At 38.5% G+C, this 18,397-nt stretch overlaps 1 protein-coding gene across 6 annotated transcripts in view; it reads right to left on the minus strand.

The window, feature by feature from the left end:
* Positions 1-13,495, minus strand: part of SATB1 (SATB homeobox 1) — a 73,887-nt gene extending 60,392 nt beyond the window's left edge. For 4 of the 6 annotated variants that reach the window (XM_041411519.1, XM_041411518.1, XM_041411517.1 and 1 more), the window contains exons 1-6: positions 12,879-12,979; positions 12,717-12,786; positions 9,797-10,032; positions 5,859-6,035; positions 4,903-5,029; positions 4,052-4,175 (exon numbers count right to left, since the gene is read on the minus strand). In XM_041411519.1, the coding sequence (XP_041267453.1) occupies positions 4,052-4,175; positions 4,903-5,029; positions 5,859-6,035; positions 9,797-10,007 (639 nt within the window). In that variant the 5' untranslated portion in view covers positions 10,008-10,032; positions 12,717-12,786; positions 12,879-12,979. Of the gene's footprint in view, positions 1-4,051; positions 4,176-4,902; positions 5,030-5,858; positions 6,036-9,796; positions 10,033-12,716; positions 12,787-12,878; positions 13,006-13,442 lie in introns of those variants that run through there. The other 2 variants (XM_041411516.1, XM_041411515.1) reach the window with 2 other exon arrangements.
* Positions 13,496-18,397: the final 4,902 nt, after the last annotated feature.

Genomic DNA, 18,397 nt, shown 5'->3' on the forward strand with positions numbered 1-18,397 from the left:
GTTTGTGAATACTAACAACAATCATTTAGAATATCTTTTTGTAGAAAAAAAATCCGACAAGATAATACCAGTAGAAAAGTTAATGTCATTTGATCACTGCCATATTTTTAAAGCAGTGCCCAGATACTAATTAATCTCTACAATCTCTTCATTTGGTAGGTGACTTGTTATCGTCTTTTCATGGAAAAGGTTACAGGAACTCAAGATAAGGGATATATCTAAATGTTCAAAAGTACACGGTGAGTTTGTTCTAGAATTATCAAAAGGATTTCCTGTCCTTCTCTTAGACTAATACCCAATGTTGCTCTCCTCTTCCTCATAAAAGTTGATCAAACTATATATATATATCATACTTATACACATATAAATACACAGAGAAACAGAGAAAAATGTAGTAATTCAATAGGAGCAGAAGAGGAAAAAACCCCTTATTAATATCAGAATAAATATATAGTACAATAATATTCCAGTTGCTAACTGTGGAAGTAAGAAGAAACTTCTGCACTAAAAAACAAAACAGAGCAAAACTGTGAAAGTGAAGTATGAAAATGCTAAGACTAAGGCGAGGCATTGAAGGACAAACATTAAGTAAGTAAATGCAACAGAGCTGCCTGCCTGCCTGATCACTTTAGAGCAGCTCCCAGAAGGCTGAAGTAGAGTAGAGCTTCTGTGCAAGGGTTTGGAAATAAGAATTGATGGTAGAACAATTTCTTTACAACCCTTTGGAGACTGAAGAGCCAAAACAGGAGGGAAATGAGATCTAGGCCACTCATGAGATAGACCAATTTAATGGAATGCACAAGACGGCCCAAAATTGAGCCCTAGATTAAATTCCAAGTTACCTTCCCCATCAAAAGAGATCTGGAGAGGAAACAGAAATGAAGCAAGCTGTGTGTATCAAATGCAAAAACTCTTTCAGTCGGCATCTGCACATGCTGCCAGTCTCTAGCAATAAAATCTGCAAACCTGATGTAAAGCATGAAAATATGCACTTTAGTGCATAACTCAAAACAGACTTGGGTTTTCCATGCAAAATTTGAAGTGTCCTTTTACCTTGACTGCTTGGTACCAAAAATTTGAGGCTAAATGTCTGAACGGCTGTTTGCAATTCCACAGCAATTCAGAGGCGTGAGTTTGCTCCTGGCCGTCCTAAGCACTCCATGTCATGTTGACAGGGATTCCCCATGATGTGGGTTCATACACTGAGCAATAAAACTGACCTTCAGGGGTGGCCACACAGGCACAAACTGAGAATTACAGCAGCTTCGAAAAGGACCATGTATTCAACTGTCCTGATGACAGCAAGAGTCACGGTGGTACTTTATCAAGAAAGGCATGAAGAGTTTGTACCTTTACACCTCAAGGTTTTAGTTGGACAAGAAAATAAATGGCTAAAAAATTAAAAAAAAAAAACCAAACTACTCTAGCACATAATACTGTTAAGTTTTCAAGACTCTATAATTGAAACAGACTGGTTCTCAAAGTTTTGTTCACATATTTTCAAGTTAAGTATGTCTGCACTATAAAATAGTTGGCTTGTTTTTAGTTTTTTTTTTTTTTTCAGTATATAGAATGCCAGTATTCTGAACAAATATGAGCAATTTTTAAATATACAAAATGCAAGATTGCTTCAGAAAATACAGTAACTCTAAGTGAAAATGGGACTTCAGAGATGCCATGCATTGAGCACAGCGGCTTAATTACTTTAAAGCAAGTCCTTCCATACCTACACAAAACAGAGTATTGCTAATGACAATGACAGAAAATGATAACTACTCTCGTTTCCACTTTGAGTCATTTTTCTGTGGTTAATAAATTATATCCATAACAGTGTTAATAAGTTATGGTACGGTGTCACTGCATTAGTTTGCATTTATGATGAAGCACTTAATATGGCATTACCTATACCCGTGAAAGAACATAACACAGAGAGCCCTTCTCTGCTCTCAGAAGGATTTCCTATGCTGGCACTTTGATGGATCCCCTAAATAAATGCTGTCTCCTAACCTCTGCCTTGCTCTTACTTCTAAACTCTGCTGCAGGAGCACGTCATGGCAGGGCAATTCAAAAACTTTAATACCTTTAATAAAACACTGGCATACTTAAATCAGTGCCCTTTCCATAGGAATGATATACAAGGAGTTAGAGGTAAGGCAAATACAGGAAGTATTCTGATCAATTTACTCATATGAAAAGGACACTGTCAGATCAACTCATCTTCCCTCAAGCTCCCAGAGGAAAACAGGAAGACTTAGACTGACTGATGGACTCTTGATCAACTACTGTAAAAGCTTGCTTTTCCTAAAGTTAAGAATAAATAAATGTGCTTTAAGCTTAATACGATTTGGTTTTTAAAGAAAAAAGAAAAGCGGAAACTATTTAAATTCTTGCAACCCAACTATGGCAGCACCAGTGAAGATAGAGATGGCAACAGTAATAAGCAGACTTTTAACAACAGAAAGAAGCTCATGGCTTTAAGTATTCTTTTACAAATAAAGAAATACAAACCAGTAAACAAACTGTCCCAAATCAGAGTTCTGTAGTGTGGAGTTTTAGTCATCTCAAGCAGTAACTTGAAGAGCTGCTATTAAGAAAGATGTTTCTTTGTCCATTAAAGTTATTACATAAAAATTCAGTACAGTTTGGAAGAATTTTTTTAGAAGAATGCAATTAGTGAGCTGTCTCCTGTACCAGGATACTTTCTATAGTAAAGCATTCCTTTTAAAAGCTTTTTCCTGCTTCATATATACAGAAACTCCTTTGTGAAACACAAAGTTCAAATAGAAATGAGATATTCCACCTCAATAGAAATTATTTGCTTTCTATCAGTATCAAGTAAAAAGTAGCACTATTAGATTAAAATGGAGAAAAATCCCAAGTTATCTGCAGCCTCCATAAGCCAGCAGTGCAAAAGCTCACATGCTCTTACAGTAGGTACATACAAGATAACTTTATAGACATATTACTGGAATGGTTTGCAACCAGTGAAGATAATTTTGATTATTTCCACTTCAAAACTTCCTATATTGGAGCCACATCACTGAAAACAATCTAACCGTAGGGGAAAAAAAAAAAGTGATGGGAAACAAGTCTGCTAATCTCTTCATGAAAACTAGACAGAGGAGGAGAGTAGTCTCTTGTAGATTAACTGAAGTCTTTCAGAGACAAAGACACCAGTATTCTAAGCAAGAGAAATAAAATCCCTATAAAAATACCTTTATGTAATTTCTCTCCCTCCCTGCCACAACTAGCATCATTTATTTGTATATTGAATTCATCTCGACTGCACCACAATGAAATGCATTTTAAATATTAAAAGGTAAAAAAAATACCATGTTCCCACCACAGCATCATTGGACATCATACTGCATAGAAAAATGAGTCGTGCCTTTGCAGTAATTTGACAAAAGAAGAACAAAAAGAATGGCAAAAATAGAACAATACAACTAAGGCTTGAAGAATGCATTGGTTCAATATTTAGCAATGCATAAATTGAGGTCTCATTTTTGTTTAGGTATATTTTGATTAGAACTAATAAATGCCTGATTTTCCTTTGGTTCTTTGCAAAAACATATCACCCAAAGAGCTTTATTCTTTATTCCCTTCTCATATAGCATGCCAAAGACTGTCTCAGTTTACGAATTAGCATTTAAAACTACTGTAGGTTATCTAACAAGCATTCAGATTCAATAGTACTTTTGACAGCAGTAAGTAAAGAGCCTTTTAACATCTTGAACACATGTGCTTGAAAAAAGTAGTTGCATCAAAGCAGTTCAAAGACTACAGACAAAAACCAGTTAAAATCCAGTTTGCTGTGAGATGATTTTAGTGTGGTGTAAACAACCTTTCACGACTCCCCATGGGAAATGTTGTAAGACTATGTTCAAAATGAATCAGGCATATTTATAAAGATCATGAAGTGGTCAAATGCATTTGCATTTTTGGCAGATCCACTCCACGGGTACTACTTGCTACAGTCTGTAGAAATCTCAAATCTCACATCAGCGTTGCCTATAGTGCTTTATTATTTATTACATGTTATGCTAAGTACCTGCGAAAGGGGACATTCCTTGGCCAATGAACTCTGGTTCATATCTTTCAGTAAGTCCTTCAGAGCATTTCTTACTGTTGTGTGAGACCATTGTTCAGGAGGCAAGTCTTCTAGTTTAGGGCAACTATTTGAAACACAGATTAGAAAAGGGATTATTACAAGATTGCATCCTGCTGCAGAACATTCCTTTAAGACAGACAGATTTCATTTTGCGCATCAAGCAGATGCATCTGGAGATTGCTCTCGGTCTCCTGATTGTTCCGATTAGTTAATTACTTTATACAACACATCTGCTGTATTGATGCATGAATTATACATCAGCTGCATGTGGCGACTATTTTTTCATGTTACTTCTACCTTCCTGCTCTGATGCGCTTGGTAAAACAATTTAAGGTGTAATGCTTTCTCACGACTGATCATGAAAAGCATTAATATATTAACCATTTTTTCTTTTTTGTTGCCGTGAAATTTAAGAACCTAGATAGCAACAATAAGTGCGAGCAAGTCATTCTTTTACAAAATGCACACAGATGGTACTGTTCATGATATGCAAAAATATTTTTCTCTTAAGTAAACTTTATGTAAAATGCCTTCTTGTAATGCATCATTTAATTGACTAAAATGCAATATAGTTTTAATGAGATATCCAAAGAAAATCTATGTATCAGAGCTATAAAAGTTTTCTGCAATAGTATACTGTAAGTTAAAGAAGAATTAGAGTAACTAAAAAGGAATTTAGGCAAGCCTTTGTACCTTGAGCACAAAGCACAGTGGGAATTAAATACAAGCAATATTAACAGTTAAGAGCAGACAAGTAACAGTTCACATCCCAGAACTGGTATATGACTTACCTGTGTAACTGGATTTTCAGTGTGACCACATGATACACATCTTGCAGCATGTCTGCTACTGTAGCATCAGGGGCATCTGTCACATAGGAGAGTGGAACTGGATTCCACTTCCCAACCTGGATAAGCCCTGCAGGATTGTAATTTTCGGAGGGCAGGGGGAGTGGGCAAGAAGGGAAGGAAAAATTGAAAGAAAGTGATTTACCTAATTCCTAGGGGCAAAAGAAATATCTGATTTTAACAAGATCACCACCTTTGTTTCTGACCTCTTAAATCTGGCAAAACAAAAGAACACCCCCCTCCCCCTCCAAAAACCCCCACCCACACACCACCAAGGATAGGCCTTATCTATATTATGAAATTATACAAATGCATCGCAGTAGAGATTTTTTTTAATATGTACAGAAGCATATTTTCCTAAGTTCCCATGAATTCAATAGGACGAATTCAATAGGATATAATAGTTAGCATTCCTCTTAACAAAATAGTAAGAATTTTGCAATGCAAGAATTGTGCACAAAAAAATTACTTTGCAGTCTACAAAACCATCAGGAACAAAATAAAAGAAACAGAGCTGGATATTCAGTCATAAATGCAAGTTGACTCTCAACAGTCCATCTGCTCAAATATGCTTTACACTTCCTTGTGGATCCTCAGTGGAGCAGATTATTAAGGTCAATAAGCATACTAATGATTCAGTTGAAGTCTTTTTTCTTTAAAAAAAAAAAAAAAAAAAAAAAAGAAAAAAGAAAAAACCCAGGAATTTACCTCCACACTCCCCATGAACAAAATGTGCACTAACTAAATAAAAACACATCAAGGAAAAAAAATACAGACACAAAATCTGCAAGAAGTTTAAGAAGTAAAACCTGCATTGCATTCCAGAAAGAAATCCTGCCCCCCCCCCAAGATCCCACAAACAAACACAATTCATTGTACAATTTCATAATCTTATTTACCTTTTGCTTGGGCAGCAGAGCTGTGAGAATATCCAAGAGATAGCAATGCCATTTCAATCAGCTGGTTGAAAAGCATATCCTTCCTCACCAACACAAATTCTGCATGCTCCTCCTTAGAATCATACTCAATGGCATTTTCATAATGTTCCACTACACAGAAAACTGGAAGCATACTTCCTATTAAAAAAATTAAATTTAACATATTAAACTTGAGTTATAGTAGAGTAGGTGGGTCTGTACAGAGTTATGTAAATAAAACCTGTATGAACAGGCAGAGGAGGCATCAAGAATCATCACAAATATTTGATCAACATATTCCCCGAGTCCTTTCCCCTCACCCTCCCCAAAAAACAGAAAGTTCTACAAAACATACATCTCCCTGAAAGGCAGAAATGCAAATTCATCTCCCTTGATCAGATGCAGATTTAAAGAATTACCTTCTATAGAAATAACAAGGTTGACTGAAGAGAAGTTGATTCTCTCTGTCCTGCCTGATTTGTTGTGAGTAGCAGGCAGCATGTGAACCTAAATACATACTGCAGATGTCTTCACTGTAAGCCATTTCAGTACCAGCCACATAATTTTGTTTGTTAACATTAAAACTTTCTTAGTCCTGCCAAAAATATTTAATTGGTTTCAACATCAACAACAAATCACCTTGTGTGTTACATATTCACTCTGAAAAGAGTACACAAGGAAACAAGGCAAAAGTTAACACTAATTCGTGCTTCATTCACTGAGTGCAATTGAGCACTACTTTCACTCGCATCTTTAAGGAAAAAATAATGAATTCAGTGCCACTTTAAGAAGTGTACCTGCAGTTCAGGCTTATTTTTGTTGTTCTTGTTGCTGTTGTCTCCCGCATTTTACATCCCACAATGCTATTTTGGCATGCCTGAAAGTTAATTACTAGTTTCCAGTTTTGTAGCATCATATGGCAAACCCTTCCATACACTGCACAGAATATTAAGCAAGTAACCTTTTTTCTTTCCTTTTGCCTTTTTTTTTTTTAATTTATTTTTTTTCCTCTCCCTTTTGTTGACAGAGAGAGAAGTAACAAACGACCCAAGTTGGTTTAGGGACAAAGTCTCTCCCTGCAATCAGATTCCTGGACTTTATGAAAATCCCTCCCAGCCTCCCAGACGGACACGGATGATACAATGACCTGTGGTTTTAAGCTCCAATCCTGTTCTGCTGTCTCCAGCAGCACAGGTTAGGATCTCTTAATGACAGAAAGGAGAAGGGTTAAAAGGAGATGTACAGAACCGTCTTATGGCAGCCTGCCAGAGGGGGTATCATCTTTAGCATAAATGATGACAAGGGTTATTTTAACAGGGCACCCAGGAACTCCAATTAGTCCTACAATGTTAATGCCTCTATAACCACTGCCCTCTATACTTGCAGAAACCTCCTAACCTGCTAAGGTGCACCAGACATACTGTAGTCTAAAAGGAAGCTTTACTCTTGACAATAGAGCAAGACCATGTCTGCTGATTTGTGCTCTAACGTACAGTAAGAAATCATGATAGAAAAGATACCTCTTAAGCACGTATATTTAAACTACATCTGTTCACCAGAGAGCCAATCTCTGGCAAACAAACCCCTTCAGGCTTGCAAGGAAAAGCTCACAAACTCACTCCAGTTTGCCCGATAGGCTCAGCATGAAAGACTGAAACACAAGAGCAAAAGCTTGCCAATATTTATGTAGTGCAGGATTTTTTTTCCTCTTTCTAATTTTTTTTTTTTTCTGTAATCTGAGTGAGACTGGCCAGGAAGGGAGAGAAGACCAAAGCAAAAGCATTACATGCAAAATGGTGTTTATTTCACTGGTTTTAAATAAGCTGTGGACACACACGATTCATCTGCAAAAAGGTGGTGGTTTGGTTTTTGGGTTTTTTCTCCCTTTCAGGCTCTCACAATTGATGTTTCACCTACTACCATCTGACTCAGAGTAAGGGCTCAAAATTCTTAAGTAGTTTCACCAGTACTTCCTGAAGATAAAGTGTAAGCAAAGCCTCATTCTAACACACAGTGCAGATACATCCTAAACCAGCTAAAGCATATTTGTTTTTCCCCTTATCAGCTCCTACAAATTAAGCTATGATCAGACACAACACACAGGTACTTTGCTGCTTATCAGCACCTTTTTTTGCTAAGTACATGGTTTCTTCAGTTGCAGCATTTTGGGAAATGTAGTACTTTAAACAACACAGGAGAGCCTCCTGGCAAAATTTTGAGGCACAGCATAACAGAGGTGGATCCCGGCAGTGCGACACAGGTATCATCTGACTACAAATCAAGCCACTAAATCTTTTAGCAAACTGTCACTAGTGTCCTTCTGTTAATGTGAAAAATGTTATACAGGAGAGCACAATCTCAGCTGGCTGATCACTCCTGCTAGTCACTTGGCAAGACCTCCAAGTGCAGCAACTTCATAACCTTCTAGTATTAAAGGGGAGAGCATTGGTCAGTGCTCTCTGCTAAAAATACAGCATGATTTAAACCTGAAGGCAGTGTTAGAGCTTTTGCTGAAGGTTTACGAGTCTGTGTAAACAGCACGTCTGCCATAAGGAGCACTGAAGTCTGTAGAATCCTTGTCTAAAACTGTCCTGGCATTAAAGTTTGCTGTGCAAATATCACATAATACCAGAGACAGCTGAAATCTCCTATTTAGGAATTTATGGAACTTATATGTTTGCAGGCGTCAGAAAGTCCTTTTTATACAGCCCCACTGCTTCACTGTACAATGTTAATGCACTCTGCTTGAAAAGCCGTAATAAATTATATTTTTAATGCTCTTACCCTGGCTTTCTTAAGATGCATACATTCTTGGCAAACAATCAATAAATAGGGTAATCATGAGCAGAGGCCAAAGAATTTGCTGAAGTGCTGTTTTTCCATTTTTAATAGATAAAGATCTAACAATACGGACTGCTGTGTCTGTTCATTTCAGGATCAATATATTCTTTGTTTTCGCCAAACCGAGGAAAAAATAAATGATTGTACAATAAATGTTATGCATCAGACACAATGAAATTCCTCTGCCTTCTAACTTTGTGCGTTTAATAGTCTTGGTTGCATTTTGCACTTTGCTTAGCAAATACAAGAAAAATCTGGATTATAAACATAACTGATTATACTAGGAAAAGTAGAGGCTGTTTTAAGATATACGCCAAATTGCATGCAGCATATTTAGATTTAAATTAGAAGCCTGCAGGACATGGTCAAAAAGACTTACAAATTTTGATAAGTAAAATTTGCATATTATTGTCCATTAAAAGTATTTTCAATGCAAACAAAAGCCATCCATATACAAACATCAGTGATTCTAAATGTGCCTTTTCCTTGTGTAAATGTCTAATTACAGCAAACCAGCCACTGAAAAATATGACACCCAAGTTGTTCATTGTTCAATAATGAATTGTACTTAAGAAAATAAACTGCGAAGATTGACATCATAAATGACTTTTCCAATGTGATACCTAAAGATTTACACTCTCTTCTTTAAACCAACTTGCAACTGCTATGGAAATACTGCTGCCCTTCCAATCATAGGACCATCATTAGGAGGAAAGGCGAGAATTTGTTTTGGAGGTTCAGTATTTACTCTTACATATTTTTCCGTTTCTTAGCCCAGCACTTACTCAAAGAATTAATGCATCAAATTACTTATATTTCAATATAAGAATTTGCTTTAATCACAGCAGCTAGCCTTTACCTTAACAAAAATCAGACTCCACCCTGAAAAGCAAGATGCTCCACCCAAGAAGGAACCTTACATTTCCCAAATGTGATTTATATCAGAATTGGGAATATATAATATTTTAGAATAGAGATTTTAACCCTGAAATATAAATGAAGTAGAGACTGCAAAAGTATGCTTCCCCCCAAATATTATTAATCATATTTCTCTAATGCAGAATTATCAAAAGCGTTACCTTTTCTAATATTAGTTTTCATCAGGTGTCCAGAGTGTTTTAAAGGCACTCCTTGCATTTTAGTTCCTGTACTTCCAAGTCTTCCTCTTCCTAATGGGCTCCCATTCTGTTCCAAGCGCGCAATTTTGGCTGGTGGACCCTTCGGATCGCTTACATTGTTAGACATTTCTGAATGTTCTTTCCCCTGAGTTGCCTCGTTCAAATGATCCATACTCAGTCCCGCCTCTAAAGATCACCTGCCATGATTAAAAAAAAAAAAATATATATGTTGTACACGTGTGCGCATATGTATACGTACACAGCCTGCACATGTACAGAGACAGATATATATGTATCACAAGCTTATAAAGAAGAATAGATAACTACTTTAACTAGAAAGAAATGCCTTTTTTAAAAGAAACAAACTTATTCTTCAAAAATTACCTCATACCCCAGTTTACAGAGAGATTGTATCATAATCTAGTGGAATGGTTTTTTAAAAGCCAACCTGAGTACCTCTTAAAAAAAATTTAAAAAATCTTTGGAGATATTCTACTAAAGCTGAGAGAGTATAAAACCCATATAAGTAATGATGATTGTCAAGGTGTGTGCTCCAAGACATGTATTGTTACAAATCTCACAGAAAGGTTTGTTATTAATCGCGGATGTTTTTATTGTGGAGAGAGAGAGAAAGACTCTAATGAAAAATTTCTTGATCTATTTGATTATAAAATGGACGAGCAACAATAGAGAGATTGTTAAAACTTTAGTTGAAGGAGCAACAGATTTATCAGGGATTTAGACTATTGTCCATTTACAATTCCTCTCTCCCTTAAAAACAGAAGTTAGAAAAGAATTTGATTTTTAACTTCAGAAAGCAGTGGCGGGAGATGGTTGCTTTTGAGTTTCCTAAACAATATTATACAGACTTCATCAACTTTTGCAAGGTTCAAAATATGAAATTTTTCAGATATTAAGTTTCAAGTGTTAAACAGAGTAGTTTATTCAATTAAGATAAACTAAATAGTTTCTCACCAAACATAAAGCTGGGGGGAAATTCTCCACAATTTCTAGAGTACTTTTGATGCCCTTAAATATAAAAAACCCCAAAACCTGGGTGATGCTGACACAGCTATTTGAAACCAAAAAACCAGAATTTCAATAGCAAATTAAGAAAAGGTATATATGCCTTTATAGGTATAGCATGCTTGTACTTCCCTTTTTATAAACTTTTGAAACCTCTGTCCATGAATAACAATTATAGTTAAATCACTAAAAATCTCCCAAGCCTACAACATAACAGAATAAGTTTTGAGGATTTTTGCCACTCATCAGAACCTGCTTTTCAACTATGTTAAAAAGCCTTCCTGAGAGCAAAGGCATCTTTCTGGTTATGATTTCACTAATCAATACTGTTGTGATTGTTATGTATTTTATCTACCTTTCCCTGACAGGGAAAGGTAGAACTATAGAGACAATTATGTTTTATATATATAAATAATATAATCACTAAGGACAGGTCAACAGACATTAATCTTTGAACTAGTATTTACATTTGCAAGTACAAACAGTAATACTGGGGAAGTCATATTTAGAAAGACTGGTGTGAATCGGATAATTAATACTTTTCTTTCAGTTGCCTAATAATTCAATACATTTTCTGCACATTTCATAGCCAAGTTATTAGAGCCTAAATATCTAGGAATCTTTATATATATACACTTCTATGTCGCTAGTATACATGCCAGTGATAATTTTGTAGACTATTTTTTTCTTTTTGAACATCACGCTGTTTTCCCCGACTCAGTGAAGAAAAAGGCAATGTATTAATTCGAACCTTTACAAGCAACCTCATGAATGCAAGCAAACAGATGAAGTTCAGACAATCATTATTTTTCCTTATACTGTTAGGTGACAGGCTAAGGTTCACCATTCATCTTTATCCCATCTGTTTTAGGTCATGCGTCTCATTAACAGTAAACATGCCTATTTTAGCCACTTTTCAAAAAGAAATTTTTAAACTGTGGTAAGTGTAACCTAAGCAAAGAATTACAGACTCAAACTGTTAACATCTTCCGATGTTTCTAACAACGCTAACAGACCATAGGGCTGCTATTCTGAGACTGGAGTACCTCAAGAAAAAGAGGATTAACCAAAAAAAAAAAAAAAAAAAGAAATTGAAAAAAAAGGGGTATGTGGAGTAAAAGAAAACACACACAAAAAAAGCTTAGAAAAAGAAATTCCTCATCACTTTTGGCAACTTCAGAAGTACTCTAAGGCAGGAAGGTTCTTTGCTACAAAAAGTATCTAGTCATCATGAGTCAGAATCGCACTACATCATGTACAGTGAATAAAAGTGATAGATCGCCACTTAGTTAATACACTGACTGCAACCCAAACACCAAATGGGTCATTTTCGCTTGGCCTGAGAATACCCACCCATCGGCATCCTTTCACCGCTTAGTCATCTTGTAAAAAGCTTTATGTTACAAAGCAAAATTACATGCACATAAAACACCTAATTTACTCATTTAAACTCCATGCCCAAGGCTAAAGTTCACTGAAACCTCAGTTTGGAATAGTGATGAGCAACAACCAGCATGGCCTGCCCAGGGAGAGGGTGGCAGGAAAGACCTATCATCTCCACCGGTTCCAGGCCAGGAGTTTCCCCGGGTTTCGCATTTAGGCATCTTTCACAACTACAAGTTTTCATCACAGATCAGTGAGAGAAGAGCACAATTTCAAGGCACAGTTTCCCGGAGCCAGCGTACACGTACAGGCACACCGCGCAATTTCTGAATGAGAGTCGGTGCCGTATTTCCTTTTGTCGCGATGTAATGCTGCCGGTATTATATTATTTCTTTCTCTCCTCCTGAATCAGCCCCCTCCCCATGCCTTTCCCCTCCTCTTCCCTCCCTCCCCCATAAAAACCCATAATCACATTTGAGAGAGGCTCCGCACTTATCCGTTCCATATGGCTCTCACAATCCAGGCCAAGCTTTCCCTGTGACCTTTTAAAGAGACAAAGAAGCAAAGTACTTATCTAGAAACAGAAACACTGCAGTTTTCTGAGTGAAATTAGCAAAACCGACCCGAAACTCACCACTTCAAAACTTGACAGCATATAAATAACAAAAACAAAGGAGGTTTCCTTTGCAGCCCGAGCTCTTGAAGAGGAAGAAGTTCAAGACTGATGTTTTTAGGTCCCCCCCTTTCTGACGGGGGGTGGGATATTCTCTTATTTTTTTCTTTTTTTTTCTTGTTGCTATTTTCCTCTAGGCGGGGAGGGGCAAAAACAGATAGCGAGAAACAGAGTAGCCATGAGCAAAAATGGCAATGGACAAAAAAAAAAATAGAGATTAAATATCTTTTGAGAGAGCCAGTTTTCGAGGTTTAGCAACGGAAGACAGAGCTGCAGATCAAATTGATCAGACAAGTGTAACGCTCAAAACGAGGAATTAATAATAATAATAATAAAAAATAAGCAGCAGGTTTAAATTAAGGTGGAGGGTGATTTAAGTCTAGCTATCCTTTCAAAAATAAAACCAATGCATAAAGGATCAAGTGAGAAAGGGGGTTATTTAAAAAAAAAAAGCAAAGAAAAAAAAAAGGCAGCTTTTCTATCCAGTGTGAAGAGCAGAAAGTCTACTTCTAGGTTGTCACTTACACTATTATTCTCCAATAGGCACCCAGAGGAGCAGCACACACAGAAGGAGTCCGCTCCCCTCCCCCTCCGCAAAAATATACACCGTAACAGCCCCCAAACTTTCTGCGGAAACCTCAGCCCCAGAGATCGCTAGTGGAGATAAAAAGAGAAAAAAAAAAGTGGAGAGAAAATTGCAGGAAAAGGCACTAAAATGCCACTTTTAATCTCGCCTCTGCGGTCCGGAGAGGGAGGAAGAAAAAAAAAAAAAAAAAAAGAAAAAAAAAAAAAAGAAGAAAAAAAAAAGCAGAGAGGACCTGTCTCCTCTCATTTACCGGGGGCTGTTGTGCGAGTGACGGGGGGAGAGAGGGAGCGAGAGAGGAGGGGAGAGAGAAAAAGAACAGAGGGGAGGAAGGAAACACACAACAAGGCACACCACCACCACTACAAAAAAGTGACGAGGTTTCACTCCCTCCGAGTCCAACACCGGGAGAAATTATAATTTAAAAAATCCCCGATCCTGTTAGGAAAAAAAAAAATAAAGAAAGAAAGAAAGAAAGAAAGAAAGAAAGAAAAAAGGAAAAAAAAAAGAAAACCAACAACAAAAAAACTGGTTCTGCTTCTGCAAAGAAAAGAAAAAAAAGCAAAATCTGGGAACTCCGAGAAGAGTTACTCACAAGAAGGGGTAAAAAATATAAAATAGAAAGGTTGCAAAAAGCCAACAACAACAAAAACCAAGCCAGCAAAAAAAAAAAAAAAACAGTAACAATTGAAAAAGAATAATAATGGTAGGCTTTGTATTTTGTCTTTTTTTTTTTTTTTTTTTTTTTTTTTTTTTTTTTTTTTTAATTCTCGTTTCCCCTGGCTGGCTGGGTATGGTTGTTATTTAGGCCGGTTTGGTGGTTGTTGCTGGATGTTACATGGATATGTGTGTGTGTGTATGTGTGTGTGTCCCCGGACGGAGCTGCCTCGCTCTGCTCTGCTCCCCCCCCTCCTCTCTCTCTCCCTCTCTGTTTCTGTCCCCATTAAATTATTAGTTGACTCATCACTACTCCTCCTCCTCCTGCTGCTGCCGCCGCCGTCCCCTGCTCACAGCCTCCTCTCCTCCTCTCCGCTACCGCTCGCTGCCGCTGCTGCCGCTGCTTCTTCTTCCTCCTCCTCATTTTAATACAAAATAACACCGAGGCCACCGGCTTTTTTTTTTTTTTTTTTTTTTTTTTTTTTTTTTCTATCCCACAGCCGGAGACGGGAGGAGGACGCAGCCTCCCTGCTGCTGCCCGGAGCCCTTCCCCAGCGGCCCCGGATCATCCGACGCGTCCTGGGAGAGAGAGAGAAAGTGGCAGAGGAGGAGGAGGATGAGGAGGAGGAGGAGGAGGAGGTGGTGGTGGTGAAGGGGGGAAGAGGGCGTGCGGCTTCCGGGCGCGCACGAATTTGCAGCTCGCTGGGTGCGGGTGAGGCGGCCCTGCCTGCGCCGCGCACAATGCCCGCTCCGCGCCGCCCCGCGCCACAGCGCGCCCCCCCGGCAGATGGGGCCTGCGGTGGAGGGGGCGAGCCGGGGGGCACGGGCACGGGGGCACAGCAGCGGCACCCGCAGCAGCAGGAGGAGGAGGAGGAAGAAGAAGGGCGGCGGTGAAGGCTGAACAATATCCTGCCGGCGCTGCCGCGCTAGCGCGGCCCCCGCCCCTCCGCGCGGAGCCTGCGCGGGCCGCGCCGGGCAGGTGCACGGCGGCGGCCTCCCCCCTTGGCCCGCAGGTGGGGGCGCGCCGCGGGGGCCGCCCCGGGGAGCCAGCGGCCCCTGTGGGGGAAAGAAGTTTCTCCTTCCCTCCCCTTGCCTTCGATACCGACAAGGGTGAAGGAACACCACCAGCCGTGGTTCTGAAAGGCGGCCGAGGCTGAGTGAAACCGGCCTCGTTCCGCGGAGGGTATCATCCACCGCGGCTCTGGTGGCTCCGGTGGGCGCCGCGGCCAAGCACAGCAAGCTGCAACACACCGTGGGTGAGAGCGATACATCGCCCCGGGCTCGGGACGGCGAGATGCCACATCCCCACGCCACAAAACTGTCCCTGTGTCAAGTCCGCAGCGCGGGACCGAAAGCCACCCCTGAAAGGTGAAAGCTAAAAGGTGGTCAAGTATTGACAAAATAAGTAACTGCGAGACAGACATGGCTTTTTCCCATGATGCACTTGGAAGAAAGTAACCCAACTAGACAAACTTGAAAGCAACAAGTTTGTACAAGCTGCGAGATAAGGGAAAAATTAAACTTCTTTATTGATAAAATGCATGGTGTTTGAATAGACTATGTCTAAAGGGGAAATTGCATCATCAGCCAAAGAAAACATGAATTACTGCATAGACAGGTATATAACCAAAATGTTTAGGGTAGTAATTTTAAAACAACCGACAACAAAGCAACAACAAAATACAAACATGAGGCAGCAGCAAAAGTAGGTGAGTGAGAAGGCTAATACCAGTCCTGTAATACACAAAATAGTAAGGCCTCTGAACACAGAAAAGGCAAATCATTAAATATATACAGAAAAAATTTTGCACTACGCATATATTACTTATTATTAAAGAAGAGGAATACATTAAGACAAGGTAAAGAATCACATTGATGTTTACTAAAATAAGCACAAACAGTATATAGGACATGCAGGGGAAAAAATGGTAATAGGGCGAAATGCATGAAATATTTATCATATTCTGCAGTGCATAAAATAGATTATAATCTCAGAAGCAAAGAAATGCAAGGCTGGAAAATGAATACACTGTTACATAATACTATTATTCAAAGCACAGCAAGTGGAGGTGGCATATGTATGAAACATGAAAAGTTGTACCTATGTTGTGTGTCTTGAAAAGGCTTACTAAGATCATTACTGAGACTGCTGAAAAGGAAAAATAAAAACCAAAACCCAAAACCAAAGAAACATGTTTCACAAAGAAAAACAAGGGAAAATGTATATGACATCTTCCATAACAAATGATCAAGGGGTAACTGTCTAGCGAGTTGTTTGTTTAGAAACCAATCTTTTTTCAACAAGATAGAGTTCAATCAGTCCCTCTTAAAAAAAAAAGAATATATATATATATTTCCAATATATTTGAATACTTGGAGGAAAACTATATTGACTAATTCAAAATTTGTGGGCACAATGGAAAATATCAGTGTAAAATATCTTTTCAACCTTTTCAAAAAAGCCTGATAAGGTAAACTTAAAACTTCAGCAGTAAGCAAGACAGGCCACTAAAGAAGAAAATAATGAAGGATAGGCGAGTTTCAGCTGGGAGTATGCTGCCTGCAGCATGATGGAGGAAAAGGACACTGAAGATAATTTAAGAGATGCAGAGCTGATTAGAATAGAGCAAATATGATCTGGAACAAGATTTGGGACTAAAATACCACCTTATAAAAATGATTACCAGATATGACAATAACGAAAACAAATAACAACAACAAAAGATTAAAATCTTCCAAAATAACTTTTGCTTTGGTGTTCACAAATCATTCTGTTCCTGGTTTAAAAAAAAAAACAAACAAAAAACAAAACAACAAAAACAAAAAACCAAAGAAACAACACAATGTTTGGATTAAAACACAGTGATTATTCTAAAAAGCAGAGATGGTGAATTAAAGGAGCAGGGAGATAACAATCTGATAATGCAGGAGCACAGAAGGCCTAATAATGATATTATTACGCACATAACCAAACACTGACAAACAAATATTCTGTTAATTATATAATTGTGCATATGCTTCCTATGCTTGAGATAAATGATTATGGAAAAGAACTCTCTTCTTGAAATTGCATATATGCACTAAACCTTATAAACTCTCTACCACATGGATTAATCTAATTCCCATACACCACTTATGCCTGGTAAAGTATTTACTACAGACTTGGAAAGCTGAGCGTGAAACCCCTGCTTTGACTAGAAAGCACGAATTACTGAAGGCTGCTACGTCTTGACAGATAGACAACAATCAGATATCTCTTATCAATACCGAACTACTTGGAAATAATTCAAGATACAGATATCTGATTTTCATTTGACCTATTCCAATTTGCACTTCACTGTGTCAACTTTGATATTAAAATGTTCAGCTAGAATAAAGATATTTATAATAAAAACATATATAAAGAAGAAGATGAATAGATATTGTCATGGATACATATGCAGGCAATCATTTAAACACGCGGCAATAGTAACATCACATTTTTCATAGCTTCTAGTCAACATACAGCAGGCAAATATATGCTTAATAAAGGTTATTAATCCTTAATAAAGTTGTTGTACTGTTTTTATTATATATAAATGCATTTTGCCCTAGCTTATGTTGAAATAAGACAAATATTTAAAAAGTTGGGCTGCGTATTTTCAACCCCACGGTGAATTAACTCTCAAGCAGTGGTCTCAGTAGTTGCAAAGCAAAACAAATTCTCCAGTGTGGCATTCTGCTTCAGTGCCTCCTAAGGTCTCTGTTCCAATACTTTCTTGTTCAAAATAAATTAGGAAATATGGGCCCAAATCTTGAGGCTTGGCTCTTGTGCAATGCAAACAGAAATGACCTGGCAGCAGAGCAAAACCAGCATGGCTGTGTATTCTCTTTTATCAGATTTCTTTGGGGAGATCAGGCTGATTGGCTTTTACACATATGTACTTCTGACAATGCTGCAGCCCTTTGGGCAACCTGTAAGCACCATCCCCTGCTGGAGGTGATGCAGAGCTGTGCAGCAGCAGCGGAACAGCTGGGAAATTCTCTTCAGTGGGAATTTGAATGCATTTCCCCCGCTGCAAGGTGTGACGGGTGCACATCTATGGGTAATGGTAGCTGCTGGACAGCAAGGCAATGGCAGTACCATTCCGTGGCTTTCTGAAGGTGAACATCTGTGGCTGGAAGGTGGGTGATGCCCCAGAGGGCTTGTGCCTACTTGCCACGTGGGTTAGACAGAACTGTGGGTGAAGGGGAAGGATGC

The sequence above is a fragment of the Onychostruthus taczanowskii genome, unplaced genomic scaffold (assembly GCF_017590055.1).
Source record: "Onychostruthus taczanowskii isolate IOZ18803 unplaced genomic scaffold, ASM1759005v1 scaffold36, whole genome shotgun sequence".
NCBI classification, from domain to species: Eukaryota; Metazoa; Chordata; class Aves; order Passeriformes; family Passeridae; genus Onychostruthus; species Onychostruthus taczanowskii.